Source organism: Ictidomys tridecemlineatus, chromosome 10 (assembly GCF_052094955.1).
Source record: "Ictidomys tridecemlineatus isolate mIctTri1 chromosome 10, mIctTri1.hap1, whole genome shotgun sequence".
Taxonomy (NCBI): Eukaryota; Metazoa; Chordata; class Mammalia; order Rodentia; family Sciuridae; genus Ictidomys; species Ictidomys tridecemlineatus.
The window spans coordinates 135,381,489-135,400,548 of NC_135486.1; the positions used below are offsets into that span (position 1 = coordinate 135,381,489).

The 19,060-nt window shown below is 48.0% G+C and overlaps 1 protein-coding gene across 4 annotated transcripts in view; it reads right to left on the minus strand.

Moving 5' to 3' along the window:
- The window catches only part of Snx29 (sorting nexin 29), a 375,232-nt gene that overhangs the window by 206,618 nt on the left and 149,554 nt on the right, over positions 1-19,060 (minus strand). For 3 of the 4 annotated variants that reach the window (XM_078024349.1, XM_078024351.1, XM_078024350.1), the window contains one exon: positions 5,843-5,925. The exons of the other annotated variant lie outside the window; for it this stretch is intronic. In XM_078024349.1, coding sequence (XP_077880475.1) covers positions 5,843-5,925 — 83 coding nt within the window. The remainder of the gene's footprint in view (positions 1-5,842; positions 5,926-19,060) is intronic. 4 annotated transcript variants of the gene reach the window in all.

Below are 19,060 nucleotides of genomic sequence, written 5' to 3' on the forward strand. Positions count from 1 at the left end.
TATACTCATTACTTTCCCTCTAGGAAAGAAAACCTGCCTGAAAATGAGATGGACCACACCAGAGACAGAAACAACGCAGAGTGATAAATCTTCCTGGTAAACTGATCTAGCCACACCTGCACCCAAGGCTTCTCCGTTCTGAGACAGAATACGTGTCCTGTTTCCTTCAGTGGGTTTCTACTGGGGAAAGTTATTACTAAAATAAGACTTCAGGCTCAGCAGACCTTGATAATAGCAGAGTCGCTGCTCTAATGGCTGGTCTGGGTCAAAGCCAGCCAAGCAGAGCACTCAGTAGGCAACCCTCTGGGAGTCTAGGCTGGGCAGGTGGTGGTGTAAAGGAAGCGTGGTCAGGATCCACGGACGAGTGCCTGGCTAATCCCAGAAGGGGACGGTGACTTCTGAAGCAGCTCGGCCAACGGGTGTGTCCATGCTGCGTGGCAGTAACAAAGCCCCCAAATCTGCTTTTCTCAGAGAAGTATGAAAACCAAAGGACAACCTGATTTGCAAAGGAAACTGCTGTGTCCCGCTGTGTCCCTCACAGAATATTGCCCCTTTCTACAAACTAAGTCTTCAAACTACAGGCCACACCGCCTTAGTGGGGTGGTCAATGTCATCAGGGAGTCACAGCTGATGCTTCTTAACAGACTAGAGGAGGGAATAAAACACGAGAATGGTTTGCACATGGTCCCAGGAAGGTCCGTCTCAATTACACGTGTTCCAATGTGTGCTTAAAAGTATGTCTTACTGAGGACTGAAAACCACTGTCACAAAGCATGTTGGATTTAAAAAAAAAAAAAAAAGTGAAATCAGAGATGACATCTGGTAACATGACACACTGGTTTCAAAAACTAAAGGGCAACAGGCAGATGCTGCCCACACACTTGGGCTTTGTGACTGCACTTCCCTGTATCCTCCAAAATCAATCCAGGACAGGAGGATGCATGGGGAGGAGCTCGCTGCATTAGTCTGTAGTACAAACCCCAACCTGAGCACCACCCATCAAGACGACTCTAAAAGTTCCAGCATAAGCACACGATGTCTCCAATACACAGTGTTAAGAAGAATGACCTGGGGCTGTAGCTACTGACCAAACGGACACTCGCCACAGTGAGGCAACCCACTGTTGCCCAAGGAAGCAAGGCCTGCAAGCTCCTCCTCAAAAAGCCAGGTGGCACATCTGGGCTCCAGGCCATGTGGTCCTTGCTGACCTTTAAAGTCCTCCGCCTCAGCTCCAGGTAGACAGAGGCAACGTAATGAGCGGACGTGGCCGAGCTCTGGAAGAGCTTCGCCCACAGAAAGGTGGCACGGCCACGGACCAGTGTGCCAGCCCTGTCCAACTGTAACTCCACTTGGGGACAAGTAGAACAGGAACACACCTGCAGAGTGTAGGTCTGCGTGGTGACATCCATCAGTCAACTCCAGTCACCCACAGGGCCAGCCCCGAGGAGGGTCATTAGTGTCACCTAGCTCCACATTGCTAGACTTGTTAGAGGACACACTTTTTTTTTAATTCTGATAAAATATTCCAATATTATTAAATAAATATTAACAACTATATGAAATAAGTTTCTAGTGATTGCTTTCACTAAAATCTATTTTCTGTAATATATCCAGCCAATATTTTTATTATAACAGGCCCTTCCATAATTCATAATTAATTGGATGCCAACTTTCATGTGAGACCTTCCAGCTAGAAAGTGTCCCAAAAGGTGGAAATGATAGCAAGTCATGAGAAACCAAGAAAATAACTTTCATTCTCCTTCGCAGTGAGAAGGCAATCGATAGAGAGGAGTGGCCTAAAATTTAAGCGTGCAAGCCTGGAATGCCCCATTAATTGAACCAGTCAGTGACCATGGGGTGAGGGGTAAGGACAGTTTATTCAAGTCTCAAATAACATGACAACTAAGCATTAGGCCAAGATGTGGGCCTGGGTCTAAATTCTACTCTAAACATTCCCTTGACACTGGCCAAATAGAGCACATTCCCATAGAAAATCCAATCCTCGTGCCATAGGGGCACCCTCGACTCCCAGGAAAATGGGCAGAGGACAGAAAGCAGCTGGCCAGCACACTGCTTCGACATAAGGAGAAGGAAGACCCCTGTTCCACCCCAACAGGTGAGGGCTGCCAGAGACATGCTGTCCCCGGAACCCCGTAGGCTTCAAAGAACTGGGTGGAGACCATCTTCCACATTCCCTGTCAAAACTGACCCATTACTGCATCACAAGCCACGCTGGACCTCCTCCCCTGTGGCTCAGTCACAGCAGAGTGGCTGCCAATTCACGAGTGTGGCAGAAGCGGACAGGATCTCGTAGCGGCCACTCTCTCCTCAGCAGGACACCAACGTGGATGGCTACAAGCCAGCTGGGAAGATATGAGTCCTCCCGGCATCCCTCACAGGTGGTGTGGCCACACGACAGGGTCAGAGGTGACTTCAGAAGCCATGTTTAGTGCACCTGATCCACAATGGAAGGCCAGAGGCAGGGGACGGGGCAACCTGCTAAGTCAACTGATAGCAAAGTCAGCACAGAACTTTCTGGGCCAAAACCCCCCGTCTGAAGCTCTGCGCCACGGTGGGCTGCAGAACGCAGGCTGTTCTGGTTCCCTCGGGGGAGAAGTGAAGGAAGCAAGACGCAGCAGACAGCCTGCATGCCACCCACCCACTTCCCTCACCCTGGGCACAGGTATAACAGGCTGCCAGCAGGGACCGGATGTTGTTTACCTCATAACGCACCATGGCCTGCTTTCTCTACTGAAAGTTATGTCAGTTATGTGTCGTTGGTGCTTGGATCCTCGGCTTTCTTCTCAACCCAAAGGCTCCAAGCCCTCCAGATAGGGGCTGTTCTCCCCAGAGCACTGGTAAGGGCACAGGGCACAGCTGGGCCAAACTGGAAGGGCATGCGCCAGAACACGAAGCTCAAGAGCCTCTCATTCTTGCTTTCTCCTTTATCACTTCCCTCTTTTTCAGTCTCTATAATGACTACTTTAAACGCGCACACACACACACACACACACACACACACACACACGTGCGCGCGCGCGCACGCACAAAACTCAGGCTGCTTTTCTTGCTGAGAAACAAGCCAAAAGAGGTGGCACTGGATTCAGAGGCCCTTTGGCCTGCGGGTGTGCGCGCTCACAGCCTCGCCAAGACATCCTGGGCCACAATGAGGCCTCACAACTGTGCACGGAAGCCCCTGCAATCCACTGGTGGTCTTAGGATGAGACGAACCCAATGCAAATGAAGGCAGGAATAATTAAGGCAGAGTAGTGCCTGGCCTAACTGACTGCACCTAGAGGGAGGAAAACGGTCTAGAAAGACTGGGTCCCTAAAAGGGTGAGAGTATTCAGAAATAATCAGTGAGAAACAGAAAGGTAATGGGCACCTGAGAAGGCATCCAGGTATAGCACATGCTGAGAATGTCCCCCAAACACTGTGCCACCCCGCACATGCCACGGCTGACGTCCTCATGCCCATCTCCCCATCACTGGATCAGCCTTCCAGGGTGAAAGGCCAGGCAAACCTCTCCCCAGCCAAGGCCACCCTGCCCACCCAGGCACCAGTCTGAGCTCAAGATGGGCAGACACGGTACACTATTTACCTCCACATCCAGGCACCCACCATTCCCCCCGCAGTGTGCCTTGGGAAAAGCACTCGATGATAATTATAGTAACCAAACATGTGCACACAGGGCGTGGTGGGGATTTTCACCCAGTCTGGCCCTACTATATGGCACCTCACAACTGAGGCACCAAGGAAAGAAGCAATGGGCCAAGTCCACTCACATCCCTAAAATGGGACCTTACAGAAAGGTTACCTATTCCAGCCACAGACCTGGCGTTTGGGCTTCATCCATATGAGCTGTTCAACTATAAGGTGCTCAATAAGGTCATTCGTGCATTCACCCGGTCATTCACCATATACCTCCTAAGCACCATGAGGAGCCAGGCTAGGTACACAAAGGCATGAAAACCAAGCCAGTCCCTTCTCCCGTGGACTGACAGCTGGTAAATGTCTCTCAACTATGTTGATAATGAAAGGAAGAAATCAGAACTTCCAAGTATAAAATAGGCAGCGGTACCATAACCCTGGGACTGGCCAATGAAGGGAAAGCAGAGAGGCACATATGGGGCAGGGAGAGCCGACTGGTGACCAGGGTGCACATGCCAGGTGGCAGGAAGGTGCAGACAGAGTGCGAGGACACACCAGAGAGAGGAGGGGACTATGACTGAAGTGCCAAGAGCGAGAGCAAAAACTCAGCCTCTCAACAGCCCAGGCCTGAGGGCCAGCTTCCTCTCCTTGGAGGGTGTCTAAAGCTCCACCCAGTCCAAGAGAAAGCCATTTAGGCAGCCACCCAGCCATTGTCACCCACTCAAGCCAAGTGACTAGCTGCCTCAGGAGAGCTGTAACTAGAAACTTCAAACAGAGGGGTTTTCAAGACCGGAGTGGCCTTTATCACAACAAGCACCTGCCAGACTCCAGGAAGGAGAGCGGCTGAAGATCAAAGGGGCCGACAGACACACACACACAAGAACTGCAATGCCAGGCTCTGAAAACCAGCCGTGGGGCTAAGCACACAAGGCAGGAGTGATGCACTCAGATGCTCCAGTGTGGTTTTTGGGGTCTTTGTTTCCTACCAAACAGTGGAAAGGAAGTAAACAAAAATCTCGAATTGGTAATCTTCCCAGCCAAATGTTCCTGCAATGACTTGAGAAGAAAACATCCCCTGGGGTAAAATCAGGTTGAGCAAACATTCACCCTTACAGAGACCCCCAGGACACACAGCCAGGCCTAGAACAGGGGCCTGGGTCTTCTGGAGACCATGACATAGCAGCTTTGATGACACTTCCCAGGAACGATGTGCAAGGGGTGGCCTGGGAAGACTTGAGCAATGCCCACTCCTCCCACATGACTTCTGCCAGCCTCACCCTCCCCAAACCACCTATCCAATACCAATGGTCCCTCCTCCATCATGTACCAATTAAGCAACCACATTTCCCAGAATTCTTTGCAATTAGGGGCAGCCAAAGGGCTTTAAGTACAAGTAATAAAAGAAAAAGGGATTTCCTCAAAGAAAGCTTATTATTTTTAAAGCTTTAAATCCTGTAGAGTTCAACTGTACAATGCACTCCGTGCTAGTCTAACCTCCTGCTTCTACCAGTCAGAAAGTCAGATGCAATGGCTGGAATGCCAGCTGTCATAAAGGAAGCATGAAGCCATCGTGAAAATACAAGGGCATGCCAGGGGCTGGGTGAGGTGGTGCCACCTATAATCCCAGCCACTCAGGAGGAGAGGCTGAGGCAGGAGGATCACAAGTTCCAGGCTAGCTGGTCAACTTAGCAAGACTCTGTCTCAAAATTTTAAAAAAAAAAAAATTCTTTTTTTCTTTAAAGGGGTAAAGATACAGCTTAGTGTCAAAACACTCAAAATAAAAAGGGGGGGCATGCAATGAGGACAACAGAACAAGAGCAGCTTAAGTCCCTGATGGCCACCATACATTCACTTCCACCTAGACTAGACTGACTATGTCCAGACTTCTGTTAGGTAGAAGACAACCCGTGTAGCAGTCATGCCACAGGATGCACCACCAAGACCGAGACACAAACCTTCAAGTGCACAGACTGGTGTGATGCCCAGTAACAGCAGCAAGTCTCACCACAGTAGTTTTCACTTAGCAACAACACACAGCGGGTTCTTCCACGTGAGCGACTCTCTGGAACCCTCACCAGCACCTGTCCTCTAATTCATCCGAGTATGCACTCAAAGGTCGAGCAACGCCTACGCGCCAGTCAGAGGGGTTCATGGGACGGCTCGGCCTCCCCGCCTGGGCTGTCTCCCTCACCTTCAGCTGTAGGGCCTTCTCTTTTCAGCATCTGGACAGCTCCTACATATTTCTTCAGCTGGACTTTGAGCACCTCGTTTTCTCTGCAGGTACAAGAATGTTAAAAAAAATAAATAAATTTAAAAATTGGCAATTTAGACCCAAAACAGGGGAGGGGGAGTGTCTGTGTACAGAAAAACACACACTTTACATCTTACAAATATTAACATTCTCATTCCAGAGATCATCGCTGGAAAGGGCTATTACCAAGCACATATTTGTGGAATGCCTTCAAGAACCTTCCTTCTGGAATGGAGGCAAGCACCGGCCACAATGCCGCCAACTCGGGACACTGACACTCGCCATGCCTCCCGTCTGCCCAGGGCCTGTTCAGTGTCAAGCCCTCTGTGATATTCTCCCCTTCAACAGCAGCATGTACCAAGCACCGTGCATTTGTCCCAGGAACATGCTTAATATAGTCACTAACTGCTCCATGCACTAACACCACCTGCCAGGCCCCAGGTCAAGTGTCTGTACACATCTGACTAGATCCTTGCCATTTCACAGATGAGAAAACTGAGGCACCAAGGAGAGAAGCAACTGGCCAAGTCCACTCACATCTCTATGCAACATCACACTATGGAACGTGGATCCCATGCTACCCCAAGATCCCGCCTGAGTCACCTCCCCAGGTATACTGGCTGAGGATGGGATGTGAAGATCAGGGGAGCAAGCTGCACCACAGAGTGTAGACTTGAAGGATGTCATCTCACCAAGTCACACACACGCACGTTCAACCATCTGTTCTTCCTTCAGTGGAAGAATGCACTGTGACCCCATGGATTCTCCCCACTTGACAGGAAAAGAGTTGGACAGTCTCTGCCCAAGATCATATTGCTAAGAGTGACCAGTAATACACGCTGCCAAGATCCAAACTCAGGTCTCTGTCCCCAAGGCCCAGGAGCTTCTCCTTAGGAATGCAGACTTGGTCTCTCAACAGAGAAGTGCCCCCTCCATATTGTTTCTGTCCCGGCTCCACCACAGGACATGAGCTTGAGTCCTTTAGACATGCCATAAGACTTTTTCTTTCCTCACAATGAAAAGAACTCAAGACTTGGTTTCTTCCCTCGTTATAAAAATAAAAAGGCTCAGTACAAAAAAAAAAAAAATCAGATTATGGAGAGTGAAAATGAGCTGAAAACCATGTACGTCTTCTGCTCCACTCACCCTTCACCCTCAGTAGCCCGGCATGGGCATGTGCTCTCCTCAAATGCCCAGATGATCACTAACACTCCACACACTCCTAGACCTGACTTCCACAGCAGGATCATACTGTAAGTTGTTCTGCAACTGAGTCATTTCATATAACTTTTTACCAGAGTGAGCCACCAACTCCGCCATGTTTGCTCAGCTGGAAAACTCTGAATTGGCTGGTTCTGTGTGCCCGTTCTCAATGCACCTGGCTATAACTCAGTCTACAAAGACAGCACCTTCTGGGTGTTATGCTTCTCTGCACCGAGTTTTGGAAGACAGAGCATCAGGATCAAATGCAGAAACTATCGTTTACTTAGAATTCTATATTCATCTTAAAAGCCTAGAGAAAGTAAGTCACAAAGAAGTCACTCCATTGTCCCCGTCCCCCTCCCCCTAGGCAGTCTGTCATGGATGTTTCTATGGGTAATCACACTCTCTCCACCTGTGATATGAATAGCAAATATTTAAAACAAGTTGTGCAAAGGTTTGTGGGAGGGAAAGTTCCCCAGTGTACATGAGGGTACAATGTGTTCCCTTGGAATCCTTTAACCAGAACTTTACCACCCATCACGACTGGCTCCTAATTGCCATGTATAAACTCAAGTCACAAATCATCTTAAGAGTAGAAAAAGAAAATTTATATCCGTTTCTTCCCACATGTACTTAAGACTTAAGGAAGAACTTTGTTTTGGCAGAACCCAGGGGTGCTCTACCACTGAGCTACACCCCAGACTTTATTTTTTAAGACAGGGTCAAAGTTGCAGAGACTGGCCTCAAGACCATGATCCTCTGAGTTGCCGAGATCACAAGTGTGCACCACCATGCCTGGTTTGAAAAACATTTTCCAAAACAGGTAGGATCCACCCAAACCAACCAAAGGTGTGGCATGTTGACACTCGGTTGCCAGGTCTCATCTCATGGGCTACCAACAGATCAACGGCCAAACCCTTGGCTTCCTTGTTTATCTTCAACTCTGTGGTCAGCACTAAAATGTTTCAGGTGGTTGCTTTATTCCTATTTGAATCAATCTTTTAATAGTGTGTTAAGACAATGTCTAAAAAAAAAAAATCACACCTAATACAATGGCAAGAATTTTAATATAAATTAAAAACAATGAGAAGCTGTGGGGAGTGTATCTCACCACTGGACGACACCTCTAGGAGCTGGAAATCCACCCCAGACAACTCTACCACTGAACTCATTTGCCTTTGTGAGAAACTAACACTCATGGGCCTCTGGGACTAGAGAAGTCCTTCCTGAATGACACCCAAACTCCCAGCCACAGTACCAGCCACTCCAGGGACACCAAGTCTTGATGCTTAGAAAGGACCAACCCCTTTTGGTTTTTAATTTTTATTTTGAAGTAATTATAGATTCACAGGAAATTGCAAAGATAATGCCATCAAGTCCCGTACACCCAAGCCCTGTTTTCCCCCAACAGTTATATCTTACTCCAGGGCAATATCATGCCCAGGAAATCCACACCAGCACAATGTATGCAATGTGTGCATGTAACATGATCAGTCTCACTGCTATAACTGATGCTCGTAATCATCTTTTGCCACAGTTCTTTTTTTTTTTTTTTTTGGAGGGGGTGGATACCGGCACTTGACCACTGAGCCACACCCCAGCCCCATTTTGTATTTTATTTAGAGAGAGGGTCTCACTGAGTTGCTTAGTGCTTCACCATTGCTGAAGCTGGCTTTGAACTCATGATCCTCCTGCCTAAGCCCTCCAAGCCTCTGGGATTACAACTGTGCACCACCACATCCAGCTCATAGTATGTCTCTTAAGATAGAACACAGACTTTAATGACTATAGCATCAGGCTGTGCCCCTGCATAAAACAAACCAGATGGAAGACCCAGGCACTGTGGCACACTAAGGAGGTCTCGGCCCCCTCAGCTCAGACAAAAGGGCTCTTGTCCCTTCCAAAAGTTTTTGTTTTTTTAATTTACCATGTTTCTAGCCTAAGAAAATAATCCTCAAACTTTAAACAACTAATTTGCAACTACTAAACCGCACTTTCATTTGTACACGAAAAATCAAATGGAATTTATCATTTTTTAAAAAATACTTTTTTTTCAGTTGTAATTGGACACAATACCTTTGTTTTATTTGTTTATTTATTTATTTATTTATTTATTTTTAATGTGGTGCTGAGGCTCAAACCCAGGGCCTCGTACATGCTAGGCAAGTGTTCTATTGCTGAGCCACAACCCCAGCCCCCAGGATTTATCATTCTTAACAGTACACAGACCTCTATTAGGATTTTCAGATTAAGATGCCTCTGACTTCACCCTGACAAGCCGGTGGTGCTCCATCAAGAGAAAGACAGGGATGCGGCTGATGCCCACCCCAGTGGGGACCGTCTACCCAGGGCCAGGTGGTGTTTAGACAACAGAAATGGAATGGTAACAAGATACCAGACCCTGACCTTCATGGAAGTGACATTTATCATGGCAAGTGGTCCAACCAGTTAGGGAACGGGTAATATGGTCTCAGATAACAATAAATACTGCAAAAATAAAGCTAGGGCAAGGATGGAATGTGGGAGTTTTTAATACAGGGGAAACTAAGAAGGGCTTTCTAGAAGGTGACAAACAAGACAAGATCTGGAGGAGGTGAGGCTCCACACCATTTCCTTGAGGGACAGTGCTAGAACATATGGACCTCGGTGCTGGTTAAAGTTCAGTTTCCAACTGAGCAGCTGGGGGTCGAGGGGGGTGGTGCTGGGACTCCGTAACAGCCTAGGCATGTCTCCAGGACCAAGCTCAGGCAGAACAAAGAGACAAGGAAAAGCCCCAGCCAGCCTGAGCTTGCCAGGGAAGCCAGGCAGCCGAGGAGGCCAGGAATCACAAAGGCCCCTGCAGCCAGGGCAAGGGGTGCGGGTTAGTTCTGGAGAAGGGTGTCCAGTGCAAGTGCTAAGCTGGGTGAGGACACATGCAGTGAGAGAAACGCTGGAGTGGGCAGAGGAGATGCCAGCCACAGCAGCCGCCAGGATGGGAAGGCTGGGGTGGTGGCTGGGGAGACGGAAAGAGCATGCAGACACTCATCCACAGGATTCCAGAAAGCCTCGCCAACTACGGCTCCCAGCCCCAAATATGCCTGCTGGCCACCCCGCAGCCTCCTTTAAAATCACCAGGAAAGCAAGCAAAGCATTGAGTAGGTGGCAAGTACCTCTCACACAGCTCCCTGTGACTGCAATAATTAATGTTTGTAAGTCAAAGCAATTACATCTGCCCCAATGTCAGAATAAACAACCAGCAACCTCGACAGCACCACTCAATGGATAATTACTCCAAACAAAACTAACGAACCTGTTAAGTGCACTTGGTAATTCACAGGCATGGAAACAACACAAGACGACACACAGGAATTTTACTTTCCCAGACGAAAGCATGGCATGAGGGTGGCTCAATTCTACTATCTGCTGGGTACAGCGGGTCCCACCTATCGATACCAACCATTAGAAGAACCTAAGTTGGGGGCCAGGCTGCCCAGGGCAGTGGGCACTGTTCCAAAACAGGCAGGAAGGGCGGCACAAACCACCTGGCTTTGTGGGGTTTACAGCCGCTCCTAAGATCTCAAGTTCAAGATCACTACAAAAAGCTAAGAAACCATTTCCTCCAAATTGTGCACACGGCTGATGGCGTCCTCTCACTCCAGCTCCAACCACCCCCTTCACTTTTCCTAAGTCATTGGACCTTTCAAAGCTACTGCCACGCAGAGCACAACACATCTCCTTGGCTTTCTTTATGGGAAACTTCAGCTCACACCCTGCGCCTCCCTGTGACAATACAGCAGCCACCAGCCACCGCTGTCCAGCAGGAGCTGCAGAGGGAGGCCAACAAGGCTTGCTCAATTCTTGCAGACATAGATACTATGGGAAGCTTTGTCATTTTCCTGGCAAATGACCAGGCGACAAGTGGCAGAGCTAGAATGCAAACCAGGCAGTGAGACTCCAGAGTCCTAAGGGACCCAGTCCCCTCTGCTGCCTTTGAAAGACAGTGAAGAGTCACAAGAGATCTGGGGGTGGAAGGGCCCTGCCAGCCAGCCGGACGCACTGGAGGTGAGAAGGCCAGGGTAGGAGGGAAGGAAAGTGAACCTTCCTCAGGCCACCTGGAGCCGCCCCAGGCCCTGCACAGGCTGCCCACTCCACTGGATGCTCGGGGCTGCCAGGCTGGACCCCTCCCTCCCTCCTGCAGCTGCCAGAGCAGCCCAGATGGCCACTATCACGGTCCCCACACCCACTCCACCATGCTCCTTCGGCCATGTGTCTTAGCCGAGGCTGACCTGTTCCTCTCAGCTCCGCTTCCCCATCTGCACCCACTCCACTGACACCTGTAATTTCCCAAGGGCAGCTCAAAGGCCAAGCTTTCCCAGAAGCCCTTCCTGTTGACTCCCCTCCACCAGGAGGGTTTGTGACAGCCCCTCTTCCACCCCGTCAGAGCCTCGACAGCCTCTACTCAAATGCCCTGCTGTCACACCCTGGTCTGTGCTCATCTCCCCGTCTAGCCTGTGAAGCCCTTGAGAGCGGACGTGCCTTAGGTATCTCTATGTAGCCCTCATAACCATGAGGGACAGCCACTCATCCGCACCACAGGGGACTGGCTCCAGGATTCCGAGCATACCAAATTCTCAGGTGCTTCAGTCATTAAAAAAAAAAAAAAAAAAAGCACAGCTTTTACATGAAGCCCACATACATCCCCTGTACTCTCTAAATCATCCCCAGATGACATGAGGCCCAACACAAGGCAAGTGTTTGCTATAATGTATTGCTCAGGAACAGTGATGAGAAAACAAGTCTGCACATGTTCAGAGTAGACACCTCTACCACAGGCCTCTGCAGATGGTCCTTCTGGGATCCTCAGGGCCAACCCTATTACCTGTGTCTGCACTGGATGAAATGAGGAAACGCAGGCTTAGCACAGTTAGTAACAAGCCGAGGTTCTCCAGAGTAGAACTAGGACTGATATCAGGGCAACTGCAATGGCCGGCCACCCACGCCCCCTAGAACTAGGCCAGGGACCTTCCAAATGTGGTCAGAGGGCAGAGCATCCCACAATGGAATCAGCAGGGGGAGCATAAGCACAGAGCTGATCCCCCCACAACCCTGCTCTCCCGTCCTGAATAACTCAGTCCAGAGCCACTAGAGATGAGTCACGTGAAGATGGAAAGATCAAATAACTGGATGTCTCACAGTAAACTGGAGCCAGGCTGCTGCTGTTGGACAGGGAGTCACAACACAAAAATAAGAAAATGGGATGTCACCACAGTGGGGCAGGAGTGCAGTTCAAGGGATCACTGTGAACTCATGAGGACATTTCAAAAGGACACAGTAGGGTTCTCAATTCTAGGACAATTCAGCATCAAACAATGATAGTAACTGGGATTATGGGATACTAAAATACAAGAATCCATAAACTAAGAAAGGGAAAGTTTCATGTATAATAGGATATTTATGACCCTAAAACCTCCCTTCGAAATACTTCTTATTTGGAAAGGGGAAAAGGGTAACCTCATAGCAGAGAAGGGTGACAGACAGCACCTCAATCAGAAGGTCAAAGTGAAGCCCTTCAGGAATGGAACACAGTGAAGTCCTTCACCACCCACCACCCTGTGCTACTCCCAAAGATGCACAGCTGAACTCGACCCCCAGGAACCAGCCAACGAGTCCCGTGGAAGGCACGCTGCAAGACAAACTGGTACCGTCTTCAAAATTGGAAATGTGGTCAAGTCAAGGAAAGAAGAGCCGTCCCAGGCTGAAGAAACACGACAATTACATGCACCGAATCTGTCATTCTGGTCTCAACCATTTTGCAAGAGAGGACATTTGGGGGACAACTGGTGAAAGCTGACATGGTAAGGATTAGCTGGTGGAAAAGTGTCAGTGCTGGTTTTCCAAGTTTGACTGTTGTGCTGCAGCTACAAGGAGAAGGTCTTGCTCGTAGGAAACAAACATTCAGGAGTGAGGAAGTGAAGGGTGCAAAGCCGACCCCAGGCCCCTCTGCAACTGCTGACCTGGGTGGGGCCTGGTGTCTATATCTTAAGAAGCCTCCAGGCCAGACTCAATCCTGCAGGCACTCGCCACCCTGTGCCTTCCAGACACACCACGATGGCAACACGAACCAGACATGAAGAGTCCTTCTCAATCAACCCTGTCCAGCAAGTCTGTGGATCGTCCTTTCTTTCCAATAATTTTCTCAAGTAAGACAGGGCTGGAAGGTAGCCAGGGGACTCAAGTTTCAGGAAGTCATATTTCTCCCCAGCTGCTCTCCAGGTTAAGCCATGTGACCCTTCACTGTGACTGCAGTGGGAACGGGGCAAGCCTGGGGGCAGTGGCTGGCTCCCCGTGCTCTGCTCTGCTCCCGTCACCCCTCTTTCTTTCATAAATCCCATCTCATTAGTTACCTGGCAAATTCCTCTCAGATTGGCATCCCAGCCCCTACACTTCAGATCCAGAGCCAGGGAAACAGCCCCAACAGCTCCAGTAGCTCAGGAAAGCAGTTAATCGCTGACGACTCACTCAAAATAACCCGAGCACAACAGGGAATCACAGGGTTCCAAACTCAACAGCTGGAATCATACTCGACTGTCACTTTACTCATTCAAAACTCATGGAAGTGACTTCTTGAGGCATTTACTGATAAAAAAGCAGCTCACTTCAACAGTTTGTGCCATTTAGAAGTGTTTGCTTTGAGTCAGGCAGGCCTGATGAGCGCTCTTACTCTGCTTCTGTGTGACCTTGGAAAAGTGACTTTACTTCTCTGCACCTCAGTTTATCACTTGCTATGTGAGATAGTAAAAGCACCACTGTCTAAATATAAATATATATGACATATCTGGCATATAATAAGTATCTGGCATATTAAATTTTACCTGTTATTAATTATCATCATTGTTACTTGTGAAAATCAGGGTCCCATTGTCTTTATATTAAAATCAAAGTAGTCCGGTTCCTCCTGGGGAGCAAGGGCCAGGGAAGAACATGGAATCATGCTCAAGTCGTTCCCTGGAATTATTTCCAGGTCAGGCTTCAAATACTGAGTCCTCTTCCCCCAGCTAAGTTCTCTGCATGGTGAGTGAATCTCACCCCCTCAGGAAATGCTGCACGCTGGTTCAGGTCCCTCTGGGGACGCAGCATTTCAAGATTTTACTGGAAGTTGAAGAACTTGGCTTCCTTGGAAGATAGTTCTGGAAGCTCCAAGGTTTCCCAACAAGTGACTCCTTTGGGAGGAGAAATGCAAACAGAAATAATTGCTGAAAGGATGGAGACACACACACACCCCCCAGAATAGGCACAAGGCACAAGGAACAGAGGTCAAACAGCCACTCGTTTCCCAATGGGCCCTTTTAAGAAGAATATAGAGCAGAAGATGTCGCAAGCTCTGAGTCCCAGGCCTCCAGGGACCAGGCAGGTAGCACCAAGGAGTACAGCACACCAGGGGACACACAGCAGGGGTCCTACCCTATGAGTGGACATGGACAGCAACAGACACATCCAGGCACATACCCACGACTCATCGCCAGGCTGCAGAAGTATAGCCTTGTCCTGTCAAGATCCACGGCCTCTCAGGAGAGGCTGCAATCTGGATTTCTCCACGAAGCATTGAGGTCTTTAAAATACAGATTCACCTTTTGTAGCAGAGGTGAGAGGGAGCTGAGGGATGCTTTACCACTGAGCCACATCCACAGCCCTCTGTTTTGAGATAGGGTCTCACTAAGTTGCTGAGAATATCCTGGAACTTTTTATCTTCCTCCCTCAGCCTCCAGAGTCACTGGAATTATAAGCATGTGCCACCTCACCCAAACAGATTTGCTTTTTTTTTTTTAAGTTGTAGATGTAGACAATACCTTTATTTTATTTTTATGTAGTGATGAGGATCGAACCCAGAGCCTCATACATGCTAGGCAAGTGCTCTACCACTGAGCCACAACCCAGCTCCTAAATTTGCCATTTTTTTTAAAAGAGAGAGTGAGAGAAAAGGGAGAGAGAGAGAGAGAGAGAGAGAGAGAGAGAGAGAGAGAGAGAGAGATTTTAATATTTATTTCTTAGTTCTCGGCGGACACAACATCTTTGTTGGTATGTGGTGTTGGGGATCGAACCCGGGCCGCACGCATGCCAGACGAGCACGCTACCACCTGAGCCACATTCCCAGCCCAAAATTTGCCATTTTTAAAAACATCTCACATACCAAGCTAAACACATCTGTGAGCCATAGCCTGCCTGGGGCCACCGAATGGTATGTCTGCTCTTGAATTTGACCTCTTGGCACTGAGCTTTGCCATCTGTGAGAACAGAAGTCTACATGGTATTAGTGTCCCTTTATTAGGCCAAGAGGAAATGAGTTCAAAACCCTTGAGATCCTGTCAAAAACACATAACCTGAATCAAATCCTGAGGAAACAGCTGACAAACCCAAATTGAGGGATGTTCTAGAAAGCAACTGGCTTGAAGACGAATACAAAAAAAAAGCCAAGGTCATGAAAGAGAATCTGTGGGAGCAGAGCAGATTGGAGGAGATGAAGGAAAAGGAAGGGGCAACATGACCCCCCGTCCTGCACCGGATCCTGGATCCTGCGGAGAATGGCCACACAAGCCTTCGCTGGCCCACAGGACACTGCAGTAGTGTCCCACTCCCTGCATTTTATACCCATACTCCTATGAGGACGCACCCCTGTTCTCAGAAAAACATACACTTTAGGGGTAAGCCACGGTGCTGCAAGCCACCAATCCTTAAATGAATCCATTTAAAAAGAAAGTTCACATAGACAGACACATACACTGATCTGAAATACAGCAAAATGCTACCAACCAGTGAATCAAAGTGAAGTATATTGGGCAGTTTAAGATTCTTGCAATTGTTCAACAAATCTTACTTCAAAATAAAAAGGTTTTTTTCTAAAAAAGAAAGCAACACCTTCAGGGAAAAAAGCTCCAACCTGGAAGAGACAATTTATAACAATGGTCTAAGGGAAATCTGTCTTGCAAATGTAAATACAGCATAATAAATATTAAATAGCTCCTGGGAATAGCAAGACCCGACTACTACTATCACATGGATAAGGTAGCCACTCATAGGTGCAGTTCCCCTGCCTCCTGTGTGACTGTTCCCACAGGACCACTGAGACAGAACCTACAAAACACTTGGAGTAGCCTTTGAGTACAAGGAGGTACAATCACTATGATTATCTTGCAGCCTGCACAGGAGACAGGGAAAGGCCTAGAAGGGTCCCTTTCTTGCAATGCAGAGCAGTGTTTGGGGATCTTGATCCGCCTGAAGTTGTTAGTGAAACAGCATTTGAGGGTTAGACATCCCACATCTGAGCATCAAGTTGAAAACTCAACTTGGTTCTAGAACAAGCCACAACATTCTCATCAAATCTTAGCTTCTTGAGAACACCAGCAGGAAACATGGACTCCATGTGTTCACGTATATCATTTTCACAAACACACACATTTGTATGTTTGAGCTTACTTAGGAGGAAAAGTGAAAATAAAGACCAATAAACAAAGTATGAAGAGGCAGTAAATCTCAACCAAGAGCTTGGGTAGCCAAGTTCATCATCCTAGTCTTACTCTTTCCAGGTTTGAAATTCCCAGGATAAAAGTCAGGGTAATTTTAAAAACTAAGAAATGTTTGACGAATAAATCGATCCCTATGCAGTTCACAATGACATTTAATGTCCCACTAACGGTGAGCAGATGAAGCTGCTGGCGAGCAGCCCTGGGGCTGAAGAACCCCTCTCAGCCCCCCACCCCCAGGAACCATCGGCAGCGCCCTGGCTGGAGGCTCTGCTCTCAATCAACAAACGTGGTGAGGAGCCATCAGAGAGATGGCTGCTGCGAAGCCAAGTGAGCTCTAATCCTGGGTAATGACTGGCCTAGTCCCAGCTGCCTGTTGGCCTTCAGTGACCCCCTCTCTGGTGGCGCCTTTCCTTTGAGCTTTGTCCAGTAGGATTATTACTAACAAGGGATTTATTAGATATTTTAAATGCCCATTTAGAAAGGGATTCTAGGAAGACGGCAGTGACAGCAACACAATTTTTTAATCTCCCTAATCCTCCCATTAAAAGAGCAGCTAGACACCAAAACCAAAAGCCCGTGGACAGCATTTGTAACAAAGATGGATGGCAAAGTTCCCTGCAAACCCCCAAACATAGCAGGTGAAGCAGACTAACAGTCAGGAGACCCACAGGACGGCTGTGCAGAGAGCACCTCATCTGATGGAGGCTGAGAAGAGAACCTCCAAGCCTCCTGCGGGCAGCGTGAGAGCTACTGCAGCTCAGGCAGCCTTTCTGCTCCCAGAGGCTGTGGAACACAGAGGGCCTGCAGCCAAGTCTGAAGTGGCCTCCACTCACTCAAAACTGGCCCCTGGGACTCTCCAAGACAGGGCTTCAGAGTGCACAAGCACAAAGCTGCAGAGACACTGAAGATGAAGGGGACAAAAGATCCAGCAAACAGCTCAGGAGGAGCAAATCCAGGTGGTGTCAGGAAGCAAGCTTCCATATTGCTGAGCACGGCCCGAAAACCACAGAAGAGGGAGCTCTGACCCCGACGGTACCACCTTCCTCCAAAGTTGCCTTACCCAACTACACGCCAAGAAGAGCAACAGAAGGACCCAGGTAAATACCATCTAAAAAGAGGAGCAGGGAAGAACAAGAAATCCTCAGGTGACCTAGACTTGCCAGAAATACCCATGCAACCCTCGATTCCAAAACCAGCTGAAAGACAAAGAAAAACAATTCAAGACCAGAGAGAACAGCACACAATCAGAAAAACTCCACGAGGAGGGGACCAAACTCGGGAAACTAAAGAAGTGCTTCAGAAATGAAGACAAACCTAGAAGGGTTAAAAAAAAAATTAAAAGGAACAAAGTGGCTACAGATGATTCAAGAGAAAGTGGCATACATGAAGATGGCAAATGAAACAGAAACCTCTAGAGACATCAAACACCTAACACCTGGTTCAAAGAGCCTTGTGGAAATAAAGGGACTCAACTACATGTTGCAGGAGCACTCAGTGTGCCTGGGAGCGCCACCTCTGCATGACTAACACCGAGACACACTCGAGCAACTTTACTCAACTAAAGAGCACTCTTTTGGGCAACTGCCTTCAAGGGAAGGAAAATGAGATAACTGCCCAGCTCCAACAGCAACATTCAAGACAGTGTCATCACACACTGAAGATGAACTCAAGAAAACGTGACCCAAAGATTTAAGATACACAAAATCGGTTTACGTATACAGAGCACAAATGAGAAATGACATGTACGAATATGGTTCCCACAAGACCTCCCTGCAGGATGAATCACAGAATAAACTTGAGATGACCAAAATGACCAGTAAGATGGCAACAGGGGACTGGTGAGGTATAAATATAAGCCCGTGGGACTAGGTCTAAACCAGGATGCAAAACAAGAGTGGAGGACACATTGGCTGTGTGCTCAGGAAATGTAGATCTAGGATGAATATTTTTCAAGAAAGGAAGAAAATAGGGTAAATACATGCTTAAACTATTATCTATTCTCTGCAATTATATTGTAGTAGCATTGTTATTCTGACACACATTTATTGTAAAGACAAAATACCTCATGATTTCATAGTGAAATTTCCAATTCAAATTCAGTATTACTGGGTTATTTAACCTCTTATATTTTATTTGCATGTTCTTTTCTCCTCACACAAAGCTTCTCAAGGATATGCAGGTGACAGAATTAGGATATGTCATAATAACTCACTTGCTCTACCACAATATGTATACAACATATATTTAGAAGAATAATCTGGCTATTACCATAGGAAGTCCACATGTCCATCCAGCCAAATATACTCAGATTCACAGAAGCACTCAATCGAGACTGCACTTTGTAAACTGTCTGATCCCCTGGGTGCTATTTCAGGGTCCACAGAGATGGGCAGCCACAGTTAAAAGCACTGCCTTTGCCCAATGAGGAGCAGGGTAAAGAGAAGACACCACGCAC